At 36.7% G+C, this 23,308-nt stretch overlaps 1 protein-coding gene across 2 annotated transcripts in view; it reads left to right on the forward strand.

Annotated features, from left to right (window-relative positions):
• Window positions 1-23,308, forward strand: part of ASPM (assembly factor for spindle microtubules) — a 71,994-nt gene that overhangs the window by 2,360 nt on the left and 46,326 nt on the right. For both annotated transcript variants that reach the window (XM_025429732.3, XM_025429731.3), the window contains exons 3-9: window positions 6,822-8,301; window positions 17,023-17,127; window positions 17,531-17,677; window positions 18,954-19,199; window positions 19,741-19,808; window positions 21,998-22,139; window positions 22,709-22,839. In XM_025429732.3, coding sequence (XP_025285517.3) covers window positions 6,822-8,301; window positions 17,023-17,127; window positions 17,531-17,677; window positions 18,954-19,199; window positions 19,741-19,808; window positions 21,998-22,139; window positions 22,709-22,839 — 2,319 coding nt within the window. The remainder of the gene's footprint in view (window positions 1-6,821; window positions 8,302-17,022; window positions 17,128-17,530; window positions 17,678-18,953; window positions 19,200-19,740; window positions 19,809-21,997; window positions 22,140-22,708; window positions 22,840-23,308) is intronic.

The following is a 23,308-nucleotide window of genomic DNA, read 5'->3' on the forward strand; positions in this document are numbered from 1 at the left end:
ACATACAATACCCAGTGCTCATCACAAGTGGCCTCCTCAATACCCATCACCCATTTAATCCATCTACCACCCACCTCCTCTCCAGCAGCCCTCAGTTTGTTCCCTATAGTTAAGTCTCTTAAGTTTTGTCTCCCTCTTTTTTTTCTCTCTCTTCTCCTCTGTTCATCTGTTTTGTTTCTTAAACTCCACATATGACTGAAATCATATGGTGTCTGTCACTGACATATTTCCCTTAGCATAATACACTCTAGCTCCATCCACCTCGTTGCAAATGGCATGATATTCTTTTTTTTTTTCTTTCTTTTTTTTTTTTTTAAGTTTTATTTATTTATGATAGTCTCAGAGAGAGAAAGAGAGGCAGAGACATAGGCAGAGGGAGAAGCAGGCTCCATGCACCGGGAGCCCGACATGGGATTCGATCCCGGGTCTCCAGGATTGCGCCCTGGGCCAAAGGCAGGCGCCAAACCGCTGCGCCACCCAGGGATCCCGGCATGATATTCTTTTTGATGACTAATATTCCATTGTGTGTGTAGATATATAGATATAGATCTCCCTCTTTTTCATCCATTTATCCATCAATGGACATTTGGGCTTGTCTGATAATTTTGCTATTGTTGATAATGCTACCATAAACTTTGCAGTGCATATGCCTCTTTGAATCAGTATTTTTGTATCCTGTGGGTACAATAATAATACCCAATAATGCAATTGCCAGGTGGGAGTGTGGTTCTATTTTTGACTTTTTGAGGAACCTCCATACTGTTTCCCAGAGTGGCTGCACCAGTTTGCATACCCATCAACAGTATAAGAAGGTTCCCCTTTCTCTGCAACCTAGCCAACATCTGTTGCTTCCTGAGTTAATTGTAGCCATTCCGACAGGTGTGAGTGATATCTCATCATGGCTTTGATTTGTATTTCTCTGATGATGAGTTGATGTTGAGCATCTTCTTTGGACAAATGTCTGTTCATGTCTTCTGCCCATCTCCTGATTGGATAATTTGTTCTTTGGGTGTTGAGTTTGATAAGTTCTTTATAGATTTTGGGTACTAACCCTTTATCAGATATGCCATTTGCAAACATCTTTCATTCCTTATGCTACCTTTTACTTTCATTGACTGTTTCCTTCACTGTGCGGAAGCTTTTTATCTTAATGAGGTCCCAGTGGTTCATTTTTGCCTTTCTCTTGCCTTCAGAGAGTGGGCAGCCCCGGTGGCTTAGCGGTTTAGTGCCGCCTTCAGCCCAGGGTGTGATCCTGGAGACCCGGGATCGAGTCCCACGTCAGGCTCCCTGCATGGAGCCTGCTTCTCCCTCTGCCTGTGTTTCTGCCTCTCTCTCTCTCTGTCTCTTTCTCTCTGTCTCTAATGAATGAATAAAATCTTTAAAAAAAAAAAAAAGAGAGAGAGATGTGTCTGGTAAAACAATAATTGTTGCTACATCTGATGTCAAAGAGGTCACTGCCTGTGTTTTCCTTTAGGATTTTGATGGTTTCCTGTCTCACATTTAGGTCTTTCATCTGTTTTGAATTTATTTTTCTGTGTGGTGTAAGAAAGTGGTCCCGTTTCATTCTTCTGCATGTGACTGTCCAGTTTTCCCAACACCATTTGTTGAAGAGACTTTTTTCCATTGTATATTCTTTCCTGCTTTGTCAAAGATTAATTGACCGTATACTTGTGGGCCCATTTCTGGGTTTTCTCTTCTGTTCTGCTGATCTGTATGTCTGTTTTTGTGCCAATACCATACTGTCTTAATGACTACAGCTTTATAATATCCCTTGAAGTCCAGAATTGTGATGCCTCCAGCTTTGCTTTCCTTTTTCAAGATTGTTTTGGCTATTTGGGGTCTTTTGTGGTTCCATACAAATATTAGGATTGTTTGCTTTAGCTCGGTGAAAAATACTAATGATTTTTGATAGGGATTGCATTAAATGTGTAGATTTCTTTGATTGGTATAGACATTTTAACAAAATTTGTTCTTCCAATCCATGAGCATGGAATGTTTTTCCATTTCTGTGTGTCATCCTCAATATCTTTCATAAACATTCTATAGTTTTCAGAGGAGAGATCTTTTACTTCTTTGATTAGGTTTATTCCTAGTTATGGGTTTTGGTGAATTGTAAGTGGGATTGATTCCTTGATTTCTCTTTCTGCTGTTTCTTTATTGTTGTATAGAAATGCAACAGATTTCTGTACATTTATTTTATATCCTACAACTTTACTGAATTTGTTTATTCTAGCAGTTTTTTGGTGAAATCTTTCAGGTTTTCTACATGGTGTATCATATTATCTGCACATAGTGTAAGACGTCTTCCTTGCTGATTTGAATGCCTTTTATTTCTTTTTCTTGTCTGATTACTGAGGCTAAGACTTCTAGTACTATGTTAAATAAAAGTGGTTAGAGTAGACATGCCTGTTTTGGGGCTCTATCTTGGGACCTCAGAGGAAAAGCTCTCAGTTTTTCTCCTTAGAGGATAAGAATGGATGCTGTACTTTGTTAGATGCTTTTCTTGTATCTATTGAGAGGATCATATGGTTCTGATCCTTTCTTTTATTAATGTGTATCACGTTGATTTGTGAATATTGAACCACCCTTGCAACCCAGGGGAAAAAAAAAGAATCCCACCTGATTGCGATGAAGGATTCTTTTTAATGTACTGCTGGATTTGATTTACTAGTATCTTGTTGAGAATTTTTGCAACCGTGTTCATCAGGTATGTTGGTCAGTAATTCTCCTTTTTAGTGAGGTCTTTGTTTTGGGAATCAAAGTAATGCTGGCCTGATAGAATGAGTTTGGAAGTTTACTTTCCATTTCGATTTTTTTGAAACAGTTTGGGAAGAATGGATATTAACTCTTCTTTTAACTATTTGGTAAAATTCCCCTGGAAGCCATCTGGCCCTGGACTTTTGTTTGTTGGGAGATTTTTGATTACTGATTCAATCTTTGCTGGTTATGAGTCTGTTCAAATTTTCTGTCTTCATATTTCAGTTTTGGTGTTATGTATGTTTCTAGGAATTTCTCCATTTCTTCCAGATTGCCCAATTTTTTAACATGTAATTTTTCATACTATTCTAATTGTTTGTATTTCTGTGGTGTTGGTTATAATCTATCCTCTTTCATTCATGCTTTCATTTACTTGAGACCTTTCCTCTTTTCTCTCTGATAAGTCTCGCTAGAGGGTTATCAATTTAATTCTTAAAAAAAACAAAAACAAAAACAAAAAAAACAAACCAGCTCCTAGTTTCACTGATGTCTTTTTTTCCCCCCTGTATCATTTATTTCTGCCCTAATCTTTATTATTTCTCTACTTCTGCTGTCTTTAGACTTTGCTTTTCCTATTCTAGCTCCTTTAGGTGTAAGATAAGATTGTATATTTGGATTTTTATTGTTTCTTGAGGTAGGCCTACATTGTTGTATACTTCCCTCTTATGACCACTTTAGCTGCATTCCAAAAGTTTTAGACTATCATATTTTAATTTCCTGGTTGACCCATTCATTCTTTAGTAGATGCTCTTTAACAACTCCATGTATGTGGTCTTTCCAAATTTTTTCTTGTGGTTGACTTAAAGTTTCAGAAAATATGCATGGTATGATCTCAATCTTTTTGTACTTTTTGAAATCTGATATGTGATCTATTCTGGAGAATGTTTCATGTGCACTCTAAAAGACTTTGTATTCAGCTGCTTTAGGATGAAACATTCTGAATAGATCTGTTAAGTCCATCTGTTTCAGTATGTCATTCAAAGTTGTTTCCTTGTTCTTCTGCTTAGGTGAGTCAGATGTTAAAGTCTCCTCCTATTATCGTATTATTATCAATGAGTTTCCTTAAGGTTTGTTATTAATTGTTTTATATATTTAGGTGCTCTGAAGTTGGAAACATAAATATTTAAAATTGTTAGATCTGCTTGTTGGATAGATCCCTATGTTATGATATAGTGCCCTTCTTCATCTCTTGTTACTGCCTTTGGTTTAAAATCAAGTTTGTCTGATATAAGGATGGCTGCCCCAGCTTTCTTTTGATGGTCATTAGCATGATAAATGGTTCTCTATCCCTTCACTTTCAGTCTGAGGTATCTTTAGGTCTAAAATGAGTCTCTCCAGCATGTAGGTGCATCTTATTTTTTTATCCATTCTGATACCCTTTGTCTTTTGATTGGAGCATTTAGTCCATTTAGATTCAGAGTGATTATTGATAAATATGAATTTAGTGCTATTGTAATACCTGTAAAGTTGTTTCTGGAGATTTCTCTGTTCTTTTCTAGTCTTTGTTGTTTTTGTTCTGTCTTTCCCATTCAAAGAATCTCTTTTCATATTTTTTGTAGAGCTGGTCACGAATTCCTTTAGTTTTTGTTTATCTGGGAAACTCTTTATCTCTCCTTCTATTCTGAATGACAGCCTTGCTGGATAAAGTGTTCTTGGCTGCTTATTTTTCCCATTCACGCATTGAATATATCATGCCACTTGCTTCTGGCCTGCCAGGTTCTGTGGATATATCAGCTGCTAACCTGACTTGTCTTCTTTGTAAGTTAAGGATTTATTTTCCCTTGTTGCTCTCAGGATGTTTTTCTTATGTCTGTATTTTGCACATTTTACTACAGTATGTTTTATTGTTGGCTTGCTTTTGAGAGTTGGATTTAGATGTTTGTGCCTCTTGGATTTAGATGTTTGTTTCTTTTCCCAGATTAGGGAAGTTTTCAACTATAATTCCCTCAAATAAACCTTCTGCCCCTTTTTCCATCTCTTCTTCTGAGAGTCCTATGATACAAATGTTATTACACTTCATGGAGTTGCTGAGTTCCCTGTGTCTATGTTTGTGATCCAGTATTTTTCTTTCCCTCTTTTTTTTTTTCCCAGCTTCATTACTTCCCATAATTTTATCTTCTATATCACTTACTCATTCCTCTGCTTCTTCCATCCTTGTGGCCATTATATCCAGTTGGTTTCACATCTTGGTTATAGTAATATTTACTTCAGTTTAACTAGTTTTTAAGTCTTTTATCTCTGTGGTAAGGGCCTCCATGGGGTCTACTATGCTTTTCTCAAGCCCAGCTAGTATCCTTATGATTATTGTTTTAAATTCTGATTCAGTCTCTTTATATCTGTTTCAGTTAGATCTGTGGCTATGACCTTTTCTTTTTCTTTCTTTTGGGATGAATTTCTCTGTCTTGGCATTTTCCCTGGATCTCTATCTTCTGTGTCTTAGGAAAGCCTGTTAGATTTCCTGCTCCTGAGAGTAATGGCTTTATTAAGACAAAGTCACAGAAATGACCAGGGCCTGGCATTTCAGGAAGTGTTTCTGGTGTATGCTGTGTGCATTCTGCTGCTGTGTTTTGGCTGCTCTTTCCCTCAGGTCAGTCCTCTACAGAGTTTCTCCTTGCCTGCAATGGGGAGTGTTTGGACCTTGTCCAGAGTGTGGTGAGTTTTAACAGGGTGTTTTGCTGTGTTCAAAGAGGCAAGATCCAATATCCAGTAGAGCTGAAGTTTTGCAGCACTCTATGGTCAGTAGACTTGATGCATGCAGAGGGGAGGGTCCTGGCCTTCGGGGGAGGGGCTTGCTGCTGCTCTGGCTCCAGGCACACTTGCTCTAGTTCAGAAGTACCTTCAGAGCACAGGGCCATGGGGCTGGGTGTAAGCAGCTCAAGGCTCCATTGTGGGTGCTCTGTTGCTCACTGAAGTCCATCCCTGCTGATGGGCAGGGAATAAAAATAGTGTCACCCTCCTCCCTCCTCCCCAGAGACAGGAGATCACGCTGGCTGCTATTCAGGAAGCTCTCAAAAGAGCAGACGATCTCCCCTTGTGTGTCTCAGGAATCCATCAGATCCCTGCCTTCACCCTGTCTGTATCTGAGCTGTCGCCCACCTGGTGGCACTGTGCTCCTGTTTTGTCTTAGCACATCACCTGTGTTTCAGAAACCAAATTTTAGGGACCCAGTGCACATGGCCCCATGCTGATCCTCTGGCGAAGGTTTTGCCATGCTGTGGATGGTGCCAGTTTGTCCCAGGAGGACAGTCACATGAACATTCACAGGCTTGGAGTTGATGGTAAAGCACAGCAAAAAGCCAGCATCCACATTAGGCCCTCAGCAGGTCCCTCTGTGCCTGGTAATGAACGGGGCAGCTCAATCACACCTGCTAGCTCTTTTGTCCCCTGTGAGGTAGTGCCACCTCTCCTAAACGCACTCCAAGAAGGGGTGCACACTCCCAGTATGACCCAGGGGATCCTCAGACCATGCTGTCCTCTCCTGAACCTCTGCCTTTCTCTACAGGAGTACCACTATGCCTGTCAGGCTCCACCCTAGGGATGGCACAGACTTCTAAAAACTTCAGGCTTTGAGTTCTGCTACTTATAAAAAATTGTGATAATCAGCCCTTCTCATTTTCCCATTCAGTGGTTTTGGGGAACTGTTTTTCTTGTACAATCCCCTGTACACTGATGTCTGTCTCTCTCTCTTGCTCACTCACTTGGTCCTCTCTCTGCTCTGTGATCAGAACTCCTTCCTCTCCACAGCACTTGTGATTTTCTTCTCCTCCAAATCATATCTCCTTACCTCTTATCTTCCACCATGTGACCCCTTTTCATCCTCCAGGTGTACAGTTTGTTTCTCAATCCTCAGATCAATTTCTTGTGTGTTCAAGAATGATTGACATGTATCTAGCTGTATTTTGAGAGACAAGGCAAGCATAGGGTCCCCCTACTACTCTGACATCTTAGCTCCTCCAAAAGACTATTTTGATAAGTTTTGAAGTAAAATGCATAATATTGCTAATATAAAGGTAATAATTCAATAACTATCAACTTAATCTGTATGTTTTGCTTATTTTTTACAGAGGAGTCTTTGGGGTACGATTAAGAAGAAGAAAATGTCAGCCTCTTCAAATAATAAGAGGATTTCCTCTGCTCAAAATGTTAACAAAACATTTTGTGTTTCACAAAAAGCTGACAGAGTTAGGAACCCACTACAAGCTTGTGAAAATTTGGATGTGAATGAAGGCTGTTCCCCAACAGAAAACAATTCTTTAATCCTTGAAGAAAATAAAATACCGATATCACCTATTAGTCCTATTTTCAAAGAATGCAATGGTGAGACTTCCTTGCCTCTTTCTGTACGTCGGTCTACAACTTACATATCTCTTCATGCACGTGAAAACGGGGACCTGTTGAAAGTAGAAGATGCCAGCATTTTGGAAGATTTTAGTTTTAGTGAGAAAGTTGTTAATGAAACTTCCTTTAACTCCACAAATAATATTAATGACCAAACTGAAGAGAACTGTAAACTTATTCTTACCCCAGCCTGTTCTTCCACTTTGAACATTACACAAAGCCAAGGAAATTTTCTAAGTCCAGATTCCTTTGTAAAAAACAGCCGTGCAGCTAATAATGAGCTAGAGGTAGTGACGTGTCTTTCATCAAATATACTTATGAAAGATAATTCAATGCCTTTGCATTTGGAATCAAAAAGTGTGCATGAAAATTACCGGAAAATCTTAAGTCCTGATTCTTTCATAAATGATAATTATGGACTTAATCAGGATCTAGAATCTGAGCCAATTAATCCAATTCTATCCCCAAATCAATTTGTAAAAGATAATATGGCATATACATGTATATATCAGCAAACATGTAAATTATCATTATCCTCAAATAAAAATTCTCAGTTCTCACAGTCTCAAGATCCGAGAACAAATGGAATTTTACCTTGTATTCCTGAATGTCAGAGTTCAAAATCTCCCAAAGCTACTTTTGAAGAACACAGAGCTTTAGAAATGAAGTCAGATTGTTACAGTTTTACAAAAAATCAACCTAAATTTTCTGCAATGCAGGATATTTCTAGTTGCAGCCAGGATAAACTTACAAGACGCCCAATACTTTCTGCTACCATTACTAAAAGGAAATCCAATTTTACCAGAGAAAACCAAAAGGAGACTAATAAACCAAAGGCAAAAAGATGTCTCAACAGTGTAGCAGGTGAATTTGAAAAAGTAACAGATAATATAAAAGAGAAAGATGGTTTTCAATCTTGTCTTCCAGTTATAGATCCAGTATTCAGTAAACCTAAGAGTTATAAAATTGTAGTAACTCCTCCCTCAAAGACCACGTTAATTGCCCGTAAAAGAAGGAGTGAGGGAGACAGGGAAGATGCAAATGTTAGAATTACAGCTACAGGACATTCAGAGATACAAGAAATCAAAAGAATCCATTTTTCTCCTGTGGAATCCAAAACATCAGTTCTTAAAAAAACAAAAAAGATGACAACACCCATCTCAAAACATTTTAACAGAGAGAAATTAAACCTGAAGAAGAAGACAGGTGAGTCTTGTTTATAACATCTTTAGTGAAAGTATACCTACAAGGCGTATATTTGCTGTTTCTTTTGGCTTAGTGAATTTCCTATTGATAAGCTTGACTTCTAAGTTGCACTCTTCAGGTGCCATTTTGTTTAATAGAAGATGGGGCTGAGTTCTAAAATAGTTTTGATTTTTGTTCTTACTGAAACTTTGCTGTTTTGTTCATTATCTTTTTGCATTAATTTCCATTTTAAAAAATACTGCATTAAAATACTTAATCTTGATTATGGAGTTATTTGGCAACCCCTCAGGTTTTATGCCCAGGGGAAGTACTCCACTTCCTCACCTTAGTCCAAACCCTGACTGGAAGACCCAGTGATGTGCCTGGCCCCCATCATACTATCTGAGAAAACACGGAAGAGGACTTTGCATACCCTGTGCACCTCATGGCATTATTCTCCCTCAGCCTTTACTTAGCCAATAATTAGGAATGAAGACATTCCTAGAGGGAATGTCTCTAGGGCCCCAGAGGTCTGCATTCCTTTGGGGAAAACATCGTTGTTCCTTCCCCACTACTCACAGCCTTTCCATCAAGTCTGCCTCAAAAACAGGACTAATTCCACCATGCCTTTTGAACCCAGATGACCTCATGACAGTCAAGGGCAGGGCAGGAAAACAAACCACACTACTAATTTAACAGATCATTTGAAAGAATTCTAGAACTTCTAGGAAGTATCATACATCTCATTTCCCTCATTTAATATCTCATTTCCCTTTGAACATCCCCGAGTTTGAACGATTTTCTAGATCTCTCCAGCTCTGAACTCATGGTCCGTGATTAGCATTGTCTTTTATAAGACATTTTGTTACCTTGTTGAAACCTGGCTCTGCCCTGATTTCATTGCAACCCTCTCCAGTTATGTCTGTTTTCTTTCCTATTTCTCTGACCTTGGGCCTCTTGAGATAGTAGCCCACCTTCCTTTTTTTTTTTTTTTTTTTTTAAGGTTTTATTTATTTATTCATGAGAGACACAGAGAGAGAGGCAGAGGGAGAAGCAGGCTCCATGCAGGGACTCGATGTGGGACTCGATCGCGGGACTCTGGGATCACACCCTGAGCCAAAGGCAGATGCTCAACTGCTGAGCCACCCAGGTGTTCCTGTGGCCCACCTTCTTTCTCACGGCTACTATTTTTTCTCCTTTTTTCCTTGAAAACAAACGAAAAGAAAGCAAACAGCAGCAGAACAGCTTGAGGCTCTTTTTAAATCTCTCCCACCTGTATTCCTCCTTGTTATAATGAAAGATTACTCTCAAGATTTTTACATTTGGCTTCTCCAAAACTACCATCATTATTCTTTATCATTTCAAAATCCTTGCAGGATACCCTTCCGATATCCTGGGTTTTTAGTTCCAACGTACTTAGTCCACATTCTCCTAAAAACATCTTCATTTCTAATCACTGTCTCTGTGATTTTAGCATTTTCTCTAGAAACTGATTCTGACTTTTTTTTTTTTTTTTTTTTGTCCCTTTCCTACATCTAGAATCCTTTAATCCATTATGCTTTCTGCAGCCTTCACTCTGACATGTCCTTACTTTCCTACTTTTACAGTTTGGATTCCATGACTCATCTTGGTCATTTCATTCATCTCTCTTCCCCTCATTGTATTTGTCTAGCAAATTCCAATCCCAATCCAACTCTATCTGCTCAATGCCTGAATCTTACTGATCGGACTTTAAATTAATGACCACAAATCTCAAGAAAGCTCTTAACTCTTTTTGGCTTTGTCTTTTTGGGTTTACTGACCGTTATCACTTTGCTACAGACTGTCTTGTCCCTCCCTTCTTTTCTCCTGAAACCCCTAACACCTTTCCTTCCTTCTCTCTCATGATTGATAATAGTAGTAACAATTACTGAGCATGTCCTCTGTCAGACCCATGGGTAAGTGCTTTACTACTACCTCCTTTATACTCCTAACAGTCACACAAAATAATTGTTATCAATACCGGATTTTCAAAATGAGGAGACAAGGGCATCCAGAAGTTGAGTAATTTGTAAGGTCACAGAGGCAATAATGAGAAAGCTAGGTTGCTACCCCAGGTGGTTAGACTCCAGAGATAGTCCTCTGAACCTTGTCTGAGCTGATGACCTGCTTCCTCCTTCATTGAGTCAGTGGAAGTACTGAAGAAAACCTTAACACACTTCAACACTTACCACTCTTACTTGTGTATCATCCACAACTTTCTCACTACCTACTAATGCCTGAAGTACCTATGCACCCCATGTGGCAGGGCTCTGCACTGGTACAACAGACCCTGTGCCCTTTTACCCCAGGACGTTGCCTTACCAATTGTCTTCTCTCTCCCATATCTTCCATTGTTTACTCCCGACTGAGTCATTTCTGATACAAATATGCTGTTACTCCATCTTTTAAAAAAACAAAACCTTAATAACACTTATCCCTCTTCAGCCCCTGCTCCATTTTTCTGTTTTCTTCTGCGCAAAGCTCCTTGAAAGAACCCAACTATTCACTTTGTTATTGTTCACTGAGATATGTATAACTTTTCTGTGTAAACATAATACTGTGTAAACATGATACTTAAAAGGTGCTTTTAACATAAAAAAAATCATTAAGAAAGTCGTTTGTATTAGCCATGTCCCCTTTGTCTCTTATTTTTTGAACCCATTTCAATCAAGTTTTGACTACTTTACTAAACCTTTTTTTGTCAAGGTTATTAATACCTCTACACTATTAAATCTGATAAATATTTCTCAATTTTCATCTTGAACTGTTAGCAAACTGGTTGATACTTTGGACTTCTGCCTTCTTGGAATGCTTCATTCTACCGTCCACACTCTCTCCTGGTTCTTTTCCTACTTTACCGGTTGCCTCTCAGTCTTCCTTGTGGAGTGCTCTTTATCATCCCAACCTCTAAATCTTGGAGTAAGTAAAGGCTTTGCCACTGACCCTTTTTCATACTTTTACTCATTCCCTTAATGATCTGGTTCCATCTCCTAGTTTTCACTGCCATCCATACATGGAGGAGGCCTCCCAATGTTGTATCTTTAGGTGCACATCTCATCTATAGACTCATTTATCCAACGTAGAACATTTCTGCTTCAGTGTCTAGTGAACATCTTTAATTTGTCCAAAGCCAGACCTTTGCTGTCCCCTTTCCCATGATACACCTACCTGGCATGTCACTCCCATCATTTTTTTTTTTTTTAATTTTCATTCATTTATGATAGTCACAGAGAGAGAGAGAGAGAGGCAGAGACACAGGCAGAGGGAGAAGCAGGCTCCATGCACCGGGAGCCCGACGTGGGATTCGATCCCAGGGATCCCTGTCACTCCCATCATAACACTTCTGTTTTGACCTCTCCTCTCAGGCCCAAACCTTGTAACTGTCCTTAAGTGTGTTTCTCTCCAAACTTTTCTTTATAAATTCAGTCTGTCTGATTTCAAATTCAGTCCATCGACAAATCCTATCTTTTCTTTCTTCCAAATACAGAATCTGATCACTTCTCAGCATTTCCAGTGGCACCTGATTTAGTCCATGTCATTGTAGAGTATACTACTAGATCTTGCTTCTACCTTTGGCTTCTCTATAGTCTGTTTTTCACATAACAACCAGGGTAATACTTTAAAAATTAGTTGGACTCTAAGGTATCCAGTTCTGTGCCCCCTAAAGCCTTCCCATTTCACTGAAAGCCAAAGTTCTTACAATGATACATAAGGCCGCCCTATAAGATCTGGATTATCACCAACCTTCTCCCCACCTCACTCTTACCTCTCTTTCCCCCTTGCTTGTTCTGCTCCTACCACCCTGGCTTCCTTGTTATCCTTGAATCCTCAAACAGGCTCTGTCTTCAAGGTATTTCAAGTTTATTGTCCCATCTATATAGAATGATTTCCTTCTCCAACTCCCTCGTATCAGACTCAAAATGTCCAGTAACTTGCCCAAGGTCACAGAAGCTACTAAAATAGTTATAATTTAAACTCAAGTCTCCCTAACTATAGGTTAAATGTTCTTTCTACCATATTTTGTTATACTTTTATGGTTTAAGTAAGAGAAGGATCAGGTAAATGTAAGAGTTTTATTTTGGGCTTTTGACCAGTGATGATAGGGATTGGGATCCACTGGCCTCAAATTTCTGATGGAGGCAATGAGTGGTATCTAATATCTGGCTTTCCTACTCCATTACTCAGAAACCTTCAGGGGCTCTCTGCTGTTACAGATTATTTCCAAGCTTGTTGTTCTGCCATTTAAGATCATCTTCATGTGATCTCTGTGTAGCCAGCCTGCTAATTTATATTCCACAACATTCTTTGCCATGCTAGTCATGTCATTCCATCCATCCATTTATCTTGTTTTTTTTTTTTTGCTTTTGTTAACATTCATCACCATACATAATTACACAATTTTTTTTCTTGTGATGAGGATTTTTAAGATTTACTTTCTTAGCAACTTTGAAAATTGCCTATTTGAAATAGGCAGTACAGTATTATTAACTAATCACCATGCTGTATACTACATCCCATGACTTATTTATTTTTAAGTGGAAGTTTATTCTTTTGAACCCCTCACCCTCACTACTCCCCAAGTTAGGCAACCACAATTCTGTTCTCTGTATCTATGAACTTGATTTTTGTTTTTGTTTTAGATTTCACATATGAGATCATACAGTATTTGTCTTTCTCTGTCTGACTTATTTCATGTAGCATAATGCCCTCAAGGTCTATCCATGTTGTCACAAGTGGCAAGATTTCATCCATTTTTATAGCTGAATAATACTCCATATATTGAAGGACTCTTAGGTTGTTTATATATATCAGTTATTGTGAGTAATACTGCAGTGAACATAGGGGGCATGAATATTTTTGAGTTAGTATTTGTTTTCTTCATAAAAATACCCAGAAGTGGACTTGTGGATCATACATTAGCTCTAGTTTTAATTTTTTGAGGAACCTCCATGCTGTTTCCCATTGGCTTTATCAGTTTACATTCCTGCCAACAGTGCACCAGTGTTCCCTTTTTTCCCTTTTTTCTCCCATTCAGTACATTGTCTTTGATTTGATTGATGATTTTCTTTACTGTGAGGAAGCTTGTAGTTTGTCTCCTTTGTTTATTTTACTTATGCTGCCTTTACTTTTGGTGTCGGTTCCAAAAACTCATCACCAAGTCTGTTGTCAATGCTTTTTTTTTTTTTTTTTTTTTTTTCTTTTTTTTCTAAGAGTTTTATGGTTTCTGGTATCAAATTCAAGTCTTTGGTACATTTTGAGTTGATTTTTGTGCATAATATAAGATAGTAGTTGAGTTTCATTCTTTTGCAAGTGGCTGTTCAGTTTTCCCAATGCAATTTATTGAAGAGAATGTATATTGTATGTTCTTGTCTCCTTTGATGTAAATTAATTGACCATGTATGTGTGGATTTATGTCTGGGCTCTCTATTCTGTCTCACTGATCTGTGTGCCTGTTTTTATGCCAATGCCATACTGTTTCGTTTCCTATAGTGTTGTAATATAGTTTGAAATCAGGTAATGCAATGCCTCCAGCTTTCTCAAGATTCTCTAGATCTTCTTTTGCAAGGTTGCTTTGGCTACTTGGGGGCTTTTGTGGTTCCAAAGAAATTTTAAGACTGTTTGTTCTATTCCTGTGAAAAATGCCATAGGAAATTTGATAGGGACTTCAATGAATCTGTGGATTGCTTTGGGTAGTATGAATGTTTTAACAATATTAATTCTTTAAATGCATGAGTCTAGAATATTTTTCCACTTATTTGTATCTTCAACTTCTTTCATCAAAGTCTTAATGTTTTATATATTGATTTTGTGTCCTGCATCTTTGCTGAATTCATTTATTCTAACAGTTTTGTGATGGATTCTCTAGGAGTTTCTATACATATAATTTCATCTGCAAATAGTGACAGTTTTACTTCTTTCTTTCTAATGTGGATTCTTTGTTTATTTCTTTTGCTTGCCCAGTTGCTCTAGTAAGGACTTCCAATATTGCACTAAATAAAGGTGGCAAGAATGGGCATCCTTGTCTTGTTCCTGACCATGTATCCTCTTATTTAATTTTCTTACCTGTTGTTTTCATGCTAATTCAAATCTTTCACTTATTTCAAGTACAATAGCTTTTATTAACTCCCTGATGGCTTTCCTTTCCCTCTAGGTATAGTCCCTAAGCAAATTTGAATTCAGCGTACATACCTTGTATGTACCTGTTAACTCTGTTTCTTTGCTTTGTTTTGTTTTGTTTTGTTTTGTTTCCTATAGATATTGTCTGACCAGATAACAAATTCTTTGAGAATAGGGAACTACCTATACCTATTTTGATCTCCTACAGTGTACAAGGAATGAATGAGTTTCTTTAAGGTGGCCACCTAGTTTAAAGAGAATTAGACACATTGAGTGTCTCTGACTTATGAGCCTATATGAGAGCATGATTAACACTCACTAAGAATAACTGGCTCTATTCTGGCAAACCCGGGAGAACAAAGGAAGTCAGTTTTCCAAAATACCTTTATTTAGTATTGGTAAGGTGCCTATTCAATGCTATGCATTGTTCTAGGCTCTCTGGATACAAAGAGAAAAGGTATGATTCCTGTCTTCAAGCTACTGTCAGTCCTATAACTGAGCTATGCACAGGGAATCATGGAAGCACAGAAAGGGAGGCACTTCATATGGCCTTTCTGAGTGATAAGGAGCTGTGAGATGGTTCCAGGAAAGGATTCCCACAGAATAAAATGATTCCATGCAGAGGCACTAGCCTTTAGTATCAGAACGAGGACTTTTTACTCTTATTTTATTTTAAAATGGTTCAAATTCAAAGAAACTTAGAACCTCATAAATACTGTCACAGTTTGACCATGTTCCTTATTTTTACAATTGGCATAGATTTTTAATCCCTCTAAATGAAAACTAAGGGAACTTTTTCTTTGAAGGTCCAGATAATAAATATGTAGGTTTTGCAGGCCAAATGATCCCTATCACAGCTACCAGACCTCCACCATTGTAGAAGGAAAAAGAGCCATAGACAATGTGTAATGAGTAAGTGTGGCTGTGTTCCAATACAGTTTTATTCATGGACACTGAAATCTGAATTTCATGTAATTTTTATTTGTCATGAAATACAATCATTTTATTTCTTTCCCCAATTATTTACAAATATAAAAACTATTCTATTCTTAGATTGTAGACCACGTTAAAAATAGGAGGTGGGCTGGATTTTTCCTTTTCTTAGTTCTGTTTATATTTAGTAGATGTATCATCTAGTGTGAAACCTGCTTCTATTCTGATATAACCTATATATTATCCTATAAACTGTATCACTTTGTCACTGTGATTTTTCTAGCAGTTTCCTTTGTAGACAGCATCTACTACCTCCCTCAGTGACCTTGGTTGGATACCTGGAAGTCCTCTGAAGTTCTTATTCTTTACCAATCGCCCTACCAGTGGTTATTAAGGCTTCTTGGTTCTGCTATTAAAATAACTCTTCTTTCTAATTTGTCTCCACTGAGTCTGTTTTCATCTGAATTCTCATAATAGCTAAGTTGGGCCACTGTGATAGCTTCCTCTTAGCTTTCTACCTCTTGATCCCTTTTATTCCATTGGCCACTGTTTTCTAAAATGTAAACAATGGTGTTACTTCCTAGATTTAAATCTTTGTCATACCAAGTATATCACACTGATTAATAGTACAGCCTCTGGGACCATACTGCCTAGCTCTGCCATTAATAGCTTGTGTGATCTTGACCAAGTAGTTTAATTGTTTTAAGCTCCAGTATCCTAATGATATAAAAAGTGGATAATAAATAATAATAATAATAATAATAATAATAATAATAATAATACAGTTCTTAGAGGTTTGCTAGGATGATTACCTGAGGTATTCTATATTAAAAGACTGTGATGGTGCCTGCAACAAAGTATTCGAACATTAGCTACCACTATTTTCATTATGATTGAACTCTTTTCTACTTTTTTCAACCTCTCCTATTGTTTTTCTGATAGGTGTTTTTTACTCCAGCCACATTGCAGGTCTGTCAACATCCCACATTCCTCATGCCTAACTTCCACTTCAAGAGTCAGCTCAGGTGTATACCCTTCTAGGTGAAGTTAGCTCCCTTCTTCTTGTTTTCATAGCTGCTTAAATGTCTTTCTCCTTTATGTAGTGTATTATAATTCCTTTTAAACTTTTGTACTAGACTAAGAACTTCTAAGGGCTGGGACCACATGTGTAATTCTGCATTCTCAGCACCAAGCACAGAATCTGCAATATATACCATCATTTAGTGTGTGTGTGTATATATGAATGTGAATCATAGCTTCTGCAGACATAAGATAAAGTGTAGCTTCTGGTTTATAACTTCGAGACGTAGGTTTAATTGACCACCAAGTTCATAGCATAGTACCAGAGATACAGTAATTATTATGTATTTGCGAAATAGATGTGATGTTGAAGAACCCAAACTTAACTTTAAAACCGGTCATTCTGGGCAGCCCGGGTGGCTCGGTGGTTTAGCACTGCCTTCAGCCCAGGGCCTGCTCCTGGGGACCCAGGATCGAGTCCCATGTCGGGGTCCCTGCATGGAGCCTGCTTCTCCCTCTCCCTGTGTCTCTGCCCCTCTCTCTCTGTCTCTATGAATAAATGAATAAAATCTTTTTTTTTAAAAAAAAAAGGTCATTCATGGAATTTATTTCATTTTTAATGCTACTATTCTGCTTTCTAATTTATTTTAGATTCAAGAATATACAGAACTCCTAATTCTAAAACAAGCAAAAAAACAAAACCTATTGTTGCTGTGGCACAGTCTACTTTAACCTTCATAAAACCACTAAAAACAGGTAAGTGCTCAATATTTTTAAAGTCACTGAAAAACTGACATGGAATGAAGCATTAATCACATTTGAAATGGAAATGTATTGACACTTTTCATTGAATTAAAGCCTTGTATTGTAAAAATATGTATTCAAAGAACAGAATATTTTCTTAGACTTCAATGAAATTAACTCATGGTGACTTAGAATTTTTAAATAACCAAGAGATACAGCAGTAATTTTTCCCCTTCAAAATTTGATTACATTTTATACTTAAAACATTTTCAACTGTTTTCAGCACATAGTAGAAAAGCAAAATATTGTTCATTGTGTTAAAGGTGGTTTTGCTACCAAAAAATGATCTTTTGCTATATATTTCATTGTAATTTAAAAGAGAATTTCTTATTCAGTAAACCAATTTTATTCTTAGATATTCCTAGACACCCAATGCCGTTTGCTGCAAAAAACATGTTTTATGATGAACGCTGGAAGGAAAAGCAGGAGCAGGGCTTCACTTGGTGGCTAAATTTTATATTAACTCCTGATGACTTCACTGTAAAAACAAATATTTCTGAAGGTAAACATTAAGTTAATGTTTAAATAATACTCTTGTTTTAACAGTTTTCTTAACATGAATTGCCATTTTTTAATTATGCACATTTATTATAGTTAATGGCGTGGTTGACTAGTTCATTGACATGAATGCTAAAGATTGTGTAGGTGAGAATTTTTAGAGTATTCTTTAGTGAAAGTACCGAACTTGGCCTTTTCTTTTTGCTTTCCATTCTTGTTTATTAACCAATGCAATTCCGGCCTTTCAGAGGAATGAGTTATATTTTAATACAGATTCAGTCTGAGTTAACAGTGAAACATGGCTACTAAGAAATATAGTTCAATCTTAACCACATAACGAAGTATAATCCTGGTGAATAACAGTCTGTGTGGCCTGATCTCTTTAGCCTTAGTTTAAGGTGTGTGTAGGCAAGCTATAGAATTTTGAACAATCTTAAAACCAGTTGATAAGAACTTTTAAAACATTTCAGTGCATGTTCTGGAAAAGTGGAGACTCAGGTATAGAACAAGATGGAAACATGCTGTCCTTCAAGCATTTGAAGGCTTTATTCCTGAGAGAGAAAGAAAGTTAACTTGTACTATTGCATAGAAATTATAGGGATCAATTCAACTCAAGATAAGGAAAAGTCTTTGTAAACATTTAAATTGTCAAGCCATCCAATAGGCTGTCTTTAAGATAATAGTTTCTTCATTGTTGCAGTGTTCAAAGAGAGGCCTGGTCTGTTTTTGTTAGAGAATAATGTATAGCATGTTTACATTAAAAGGTCCTTTGACTAGACAATCCCTAAGGCAGCATTTCTTTTTCTCCAAAAGTAAACACAGCCTGATGTTTAGTTCTTCTTGAGATAAAGTGTGTTTTACGAAAATTCAGGTTGCATTTCAAAATTTAATTGATTTTTTTAAAGTCATATTCTTTAGAGACTTTTTTATAAGTTTATTAAAAAGGATAGAAACAGAGAAATCAGTTGGAAGACTATTTCATTAGTCTAGGTTAGAGATGATAGTGTGGGAACTTGGGTAATTGCCGTGGAGGCTGTGAGAAGTGGTTAGACTTGAGATCCATTTTGCACGTAGAGCCCCATGTTGCAAATGATAGAATGGTCTAAGGTACTGAGTGAATAGTAACAGCCATATTTTGAGATAGGAAAGAGAAGAGCAATCTTGGAAGGGGTGGAGAATACACCCTGTTTTGGCCATCTTAAATTTGCATTTATTGCTGGATTTAAGGATATATGTATATATTGTTTAACCAGAAACATTTTTCCTTTATTTTTGCCCAGTGAATGCTGCTACTCTTCTTTTGGGAGTGGAGAGTCAACATAAAATCAGTGTTCCTAGAGCTCCTACAAAAGATGAAATGTCTCTCAGAGCTTATACTGCTCGGTGCAGGTTGAATAGATTACGTCGTGCAGCATGTCGTTTATTTACTTCTGAAAAAATGGTTAAAGCTATTAAGAAGCTTGAAATTGAAATTGAAGCTAGGCGGTTAATTGTTAGAAGAGATAGACACCTCTGGAAAGATGTGGGTAAGAAAATTATAGAAATCTTGTGATTATTTATGTTTTTTAAAGATTTATTTATTTGAGAGATCGAGAGAGCAAGAACATGTGCATGTATGAGTGGCAGGAGGACCGGGGAGATGTGGGGGAGGGAATCCTCAAGCAGACTGCCCACAGAGGGCAGAGCCCAATGCAGGGCTGATCCCAGGACCTTGAAATCATGACCTGAGCCAGAATCAAGAGTCAGATGCTTAAAAAAAAAAAAAAAAAAAAAAGAGTCAGATGCTTGATTGATTGAGCCACTCAGGCACCCCTTTATTTAATTCTTTAAAAATACTCAAGACTTTATATTTCAGAGTCAAAAATGTACATGATTTGACTTTGCTGCCTAAAGTCTCATGTACTTTAACATGATCGTATATATATTTAAGAATGGCATGTATTTAAATTAACTAATTTCATATAAGTGATTATCCCTTTCCCCCACTGATTTCTCTCCATAAAATTTTATCTGTTGTCTCTATTTGATTAGTGGTCTGAGTTTACTTGCTTTTCACATGTGTTTCAGGAGAACGGCAGAAAGTCCTGAATTGGCTATTGTCCTATAATCCTTTATGGCTACGAATTGGCCTAGAGGTAAGTATATGCTTCAGTTTTTGAAATTATATACTTTAAAAAATTTTATAATTTTTATTATATATATCTTCAGTAGACTTTTTATTATATATTTTTAATAGATTCTTTAATAAAATGTGGTTTCATTTGGTAGGGTTAATAGGTCTTTCAGTATAAAATTTAAGATCCTTTAATAAACACTTAGTAGGTGGGATCCCTGGGTGGCTCAGCGGTTTGGCGCCTGCCTTTGGCCCGGGGCGCGATCCTGGAGTCCCGGGATCGGGTCCCACGTCGGGCTCCTGGCGTGGAGCCTGCTTCTCCCTCCTCCTGTGTCTCTGCCTCTCTCTCTCTCTCTCTCTCTCTCTGTGTCTATCATGAAAAAATAAATAAATAAATCTTTAAAAAATAAATAAATAAAATAAACACTTAGTAGGTAATTAGATTAGGCCAGCATATATTATTGCTCTATCATCACATAGTAATTTTCCTGTTTTCTTAAATACGTGTGATTTGGTACTGGATATAATAAGTATAGTAAGCTCTTTTTTGAGCTTTTACAAACAATAATACAGGCTGTTTTAAATATACTTTCTAATTTAAACCTTTTCAAAACCCAGTGAGGGAGGTATGTTTTATTATTTCCACTTCATTGGCAAAACCGAAGCTTAGGTTTGCAGTGACATGCTATATGCCAATTATTAATCAGGATTTGAATCTATACCTGTCTGATGCCAGAGCCTGAACTTATAACCATTTTGATGCAATTTTGATGCAATAAAAATGTCATCAAATTTGAGTGTTTTTCACTCATTGCATGGCTCAGTAAGACTTAAAATTTTAAAACTAACTAAATGAAAAAGACATTAGTAGTTGACTATTAGAAATATGATTCTATTTAAAAAATACTCTGTGTTTCCAGTCTTCTTTCATCTTTTACATTTTCTTTAGGCCTTCGCCATTGTCACGTGGGATAGTCTGTTCAGTTTAGTCCAGGTTCTAGAATACAATGGTCTTTGGGACTGAAAGGAATTGTTAACAGTAATTTGGCTTCAATTTTCAAGAAATTGAGGCCCAAAGAGAACAAATTATAAGCTTACTGTGCTCACACAGTTTAATAGTGTCATTGCTAAGATTTCTTATTTCAGTTTAGTATGCTTTTGTTAATCAGAAAATTACATATCAACTGGCTCTGCTTCACATGTTAAATAATTCTAGAACCTTTATTGGAATAGAACCTCTATTTGGGCTGTAGTAAAAAGCAAAAGAGTTAGGTAGAAACTTGTAATACCTTTTAAAACTTCTACTTGGATGTAGTATGTGTCGCTTCCATCCATATTCCACTGGCCAGAGCACACTGTGGCCCAACACAAATGAGATACAGCAAGTCCATGTCAGTTGATGGGAATATATAATCCTTTTACATGGAAGGGGGAAGGATGAGTAATTGTGAACAAAGTATTTTACCTCACCACCACATCTTAAGGTTCTGGTGGTGGCCATGGCCTTTGAGAATTTTAAGAAAACATCAGAGGCAAAAAATAAGTAATATCTAGTAAAAAAAATCTTTATCTAATATCTTTATAAAATAAAGTTTTTTCTGTTTTGGCATATACTTTTCATGCTCTTATCTCCACAATTGGTCAATGTAAGGTTATAAGATATAGTATGATATGGTTTTAGTTTTTTCTAGTTCCTTTAAAAATCAATAATAAGCATGTTGATGTTAAATTAATTTCCTGTTTAAATCATTAATTATAAACAGATCTGAACTTCCCAAATTATTATCTTAGATTATTTCCAGATGGATTTCCACCTGTTAACTATTAGAAAATTTTGAATATTTAAGTTTCTGTTGTACCTTCATGATATACTTAAGTAGAATAATTAATCATTGAATTTGAACAACATGCCTACTTTTGATCTTTAATTTAAAGGAAAAAATTAAAATGTAAATATGGTTTGTCAGATGATTCTTAAGAAATTATCTTAGTCCTGAGCTTTTGGTTTTTTTCATCGTACACCGTACACACTAAAGAATACACAAAGCATGAATGGTTTAAAAAGGTTATTTAGCAAATATCCATGTTATTTCCATACTATTTAGAAAATAGAACATTGCCAAATCCTTAGAAGATTGTAGTTTGCTTTCCCTTTATTGTATCCCTTTGCTCCTCAAAGGTCACATAGTCTGGACTTTGATTTCTTTTCAGACAGTTTTTGGAGAACTCCTGTCTTTGGAAGACAACAGTGATGTCACAGGGTTGGCTGTGTTTATTCTGAATCGCTTACTTTGGAATCCCGATATAGCTGCTGAGTATAGACACCCCACTGTTCCTCATCTATATAGAGATGGTGAGTGGTTCTACCTTCATTGCATTCTTTCCACACTATACCTAAATGGCTTCTTTTTATTCTTCCTCGTCTCTGTTTAAATTTTATCTTCTTAGGGATGCCAGTATAAATAGTCCTTCTCTCCACTATTCTCCCTTTCTTTACACCCGTCATTCCCCATCATTTCCTCCATCATTATAATTATTTTTACCTTTTTGTTGTCTCTACCCACCCTCTCCTCACAAGTAGGCTGTAAGCTCTGTGGAGACTGTATTTGTTTTAGCTCATTATTATACATATGGCACCTAGGATACGACCTGCATTGAGTAGGTGCTCATTAAGTATTTGTTGCGTGAGAGAGACTACATCACTTGATATCTCCATACATCTGCTTCTTACTCAATGAGCTGCAAATAGTAAAACAGAGTTTCTATGAGTATTGCATGAATTCAAACATTAAAAGCAGAAAGACGCATGGTGTTCTATTTGTGCTTACTATTACTTTTCTTTATTAGTACATTGTCATATTTTAAGGTGAAACTTATCTTTCACAGATTAACGTGCTATGCTTTTTTGTATTTCTATTTAAGGTCATGAAGAAGCTTTGTCTAAGTTTACATTGAAAAAGCTATTGTTGTTGGTTTGTTTCCTTGATTATGCCAAAATATCCAAACTTATTGATCATGATCCTTGTCTCTTCTGTAAAGATGCTGAATTCAAGGTATAGTTTTCATTTTCTCTTTTTATATTTCACATTTAAGACTTTTGCTTGTTTTTATTATGTATTTTCACTTTTAAAACTTCTAAGTTTCCCAAAGAAGAGTGCTTTGGAGTGGAATAGGATAAGAATGCCTATCTAGTCCATCTTATTAGTAGTTCTGTCTAACTTATTCGTTGACCTTTAACCAGCACACATCCCTATCCGAGAATCAAATCAGCAAAACTATGCTTCTAGGGAATTAACAGGGGAGAGATTTCTTTCTTAATTTAGCATATTGTCAAATGAATATTAATTTTTGGAGTTTGTTATTAAGAGAAATTTTTTAAAAGGCCTTAAACTGGAAATTTATATGTACGTTATTACCATATGATGTAAAATCGACTTTTTTTAATATAGTACCATTCATTTTACTTTATTTCTATATGCACAGAATAAGAATCTGTTGTTATCTAAATAAAATTATAATCTT

Source organism: Canis lupus, chromosome 7 (genome assembly GCF_003254725.2).
Source record: "Canis lupus dingo isolate Sandy chromosome 7, ASM325472v2, whole genome shotgun sequence".
Classification (NCBI taxonomy): Eukaryota; Metazoa; Chordata; class Mammalia; order Carnivora; family Canidae; genus Canis; species Canis lupus.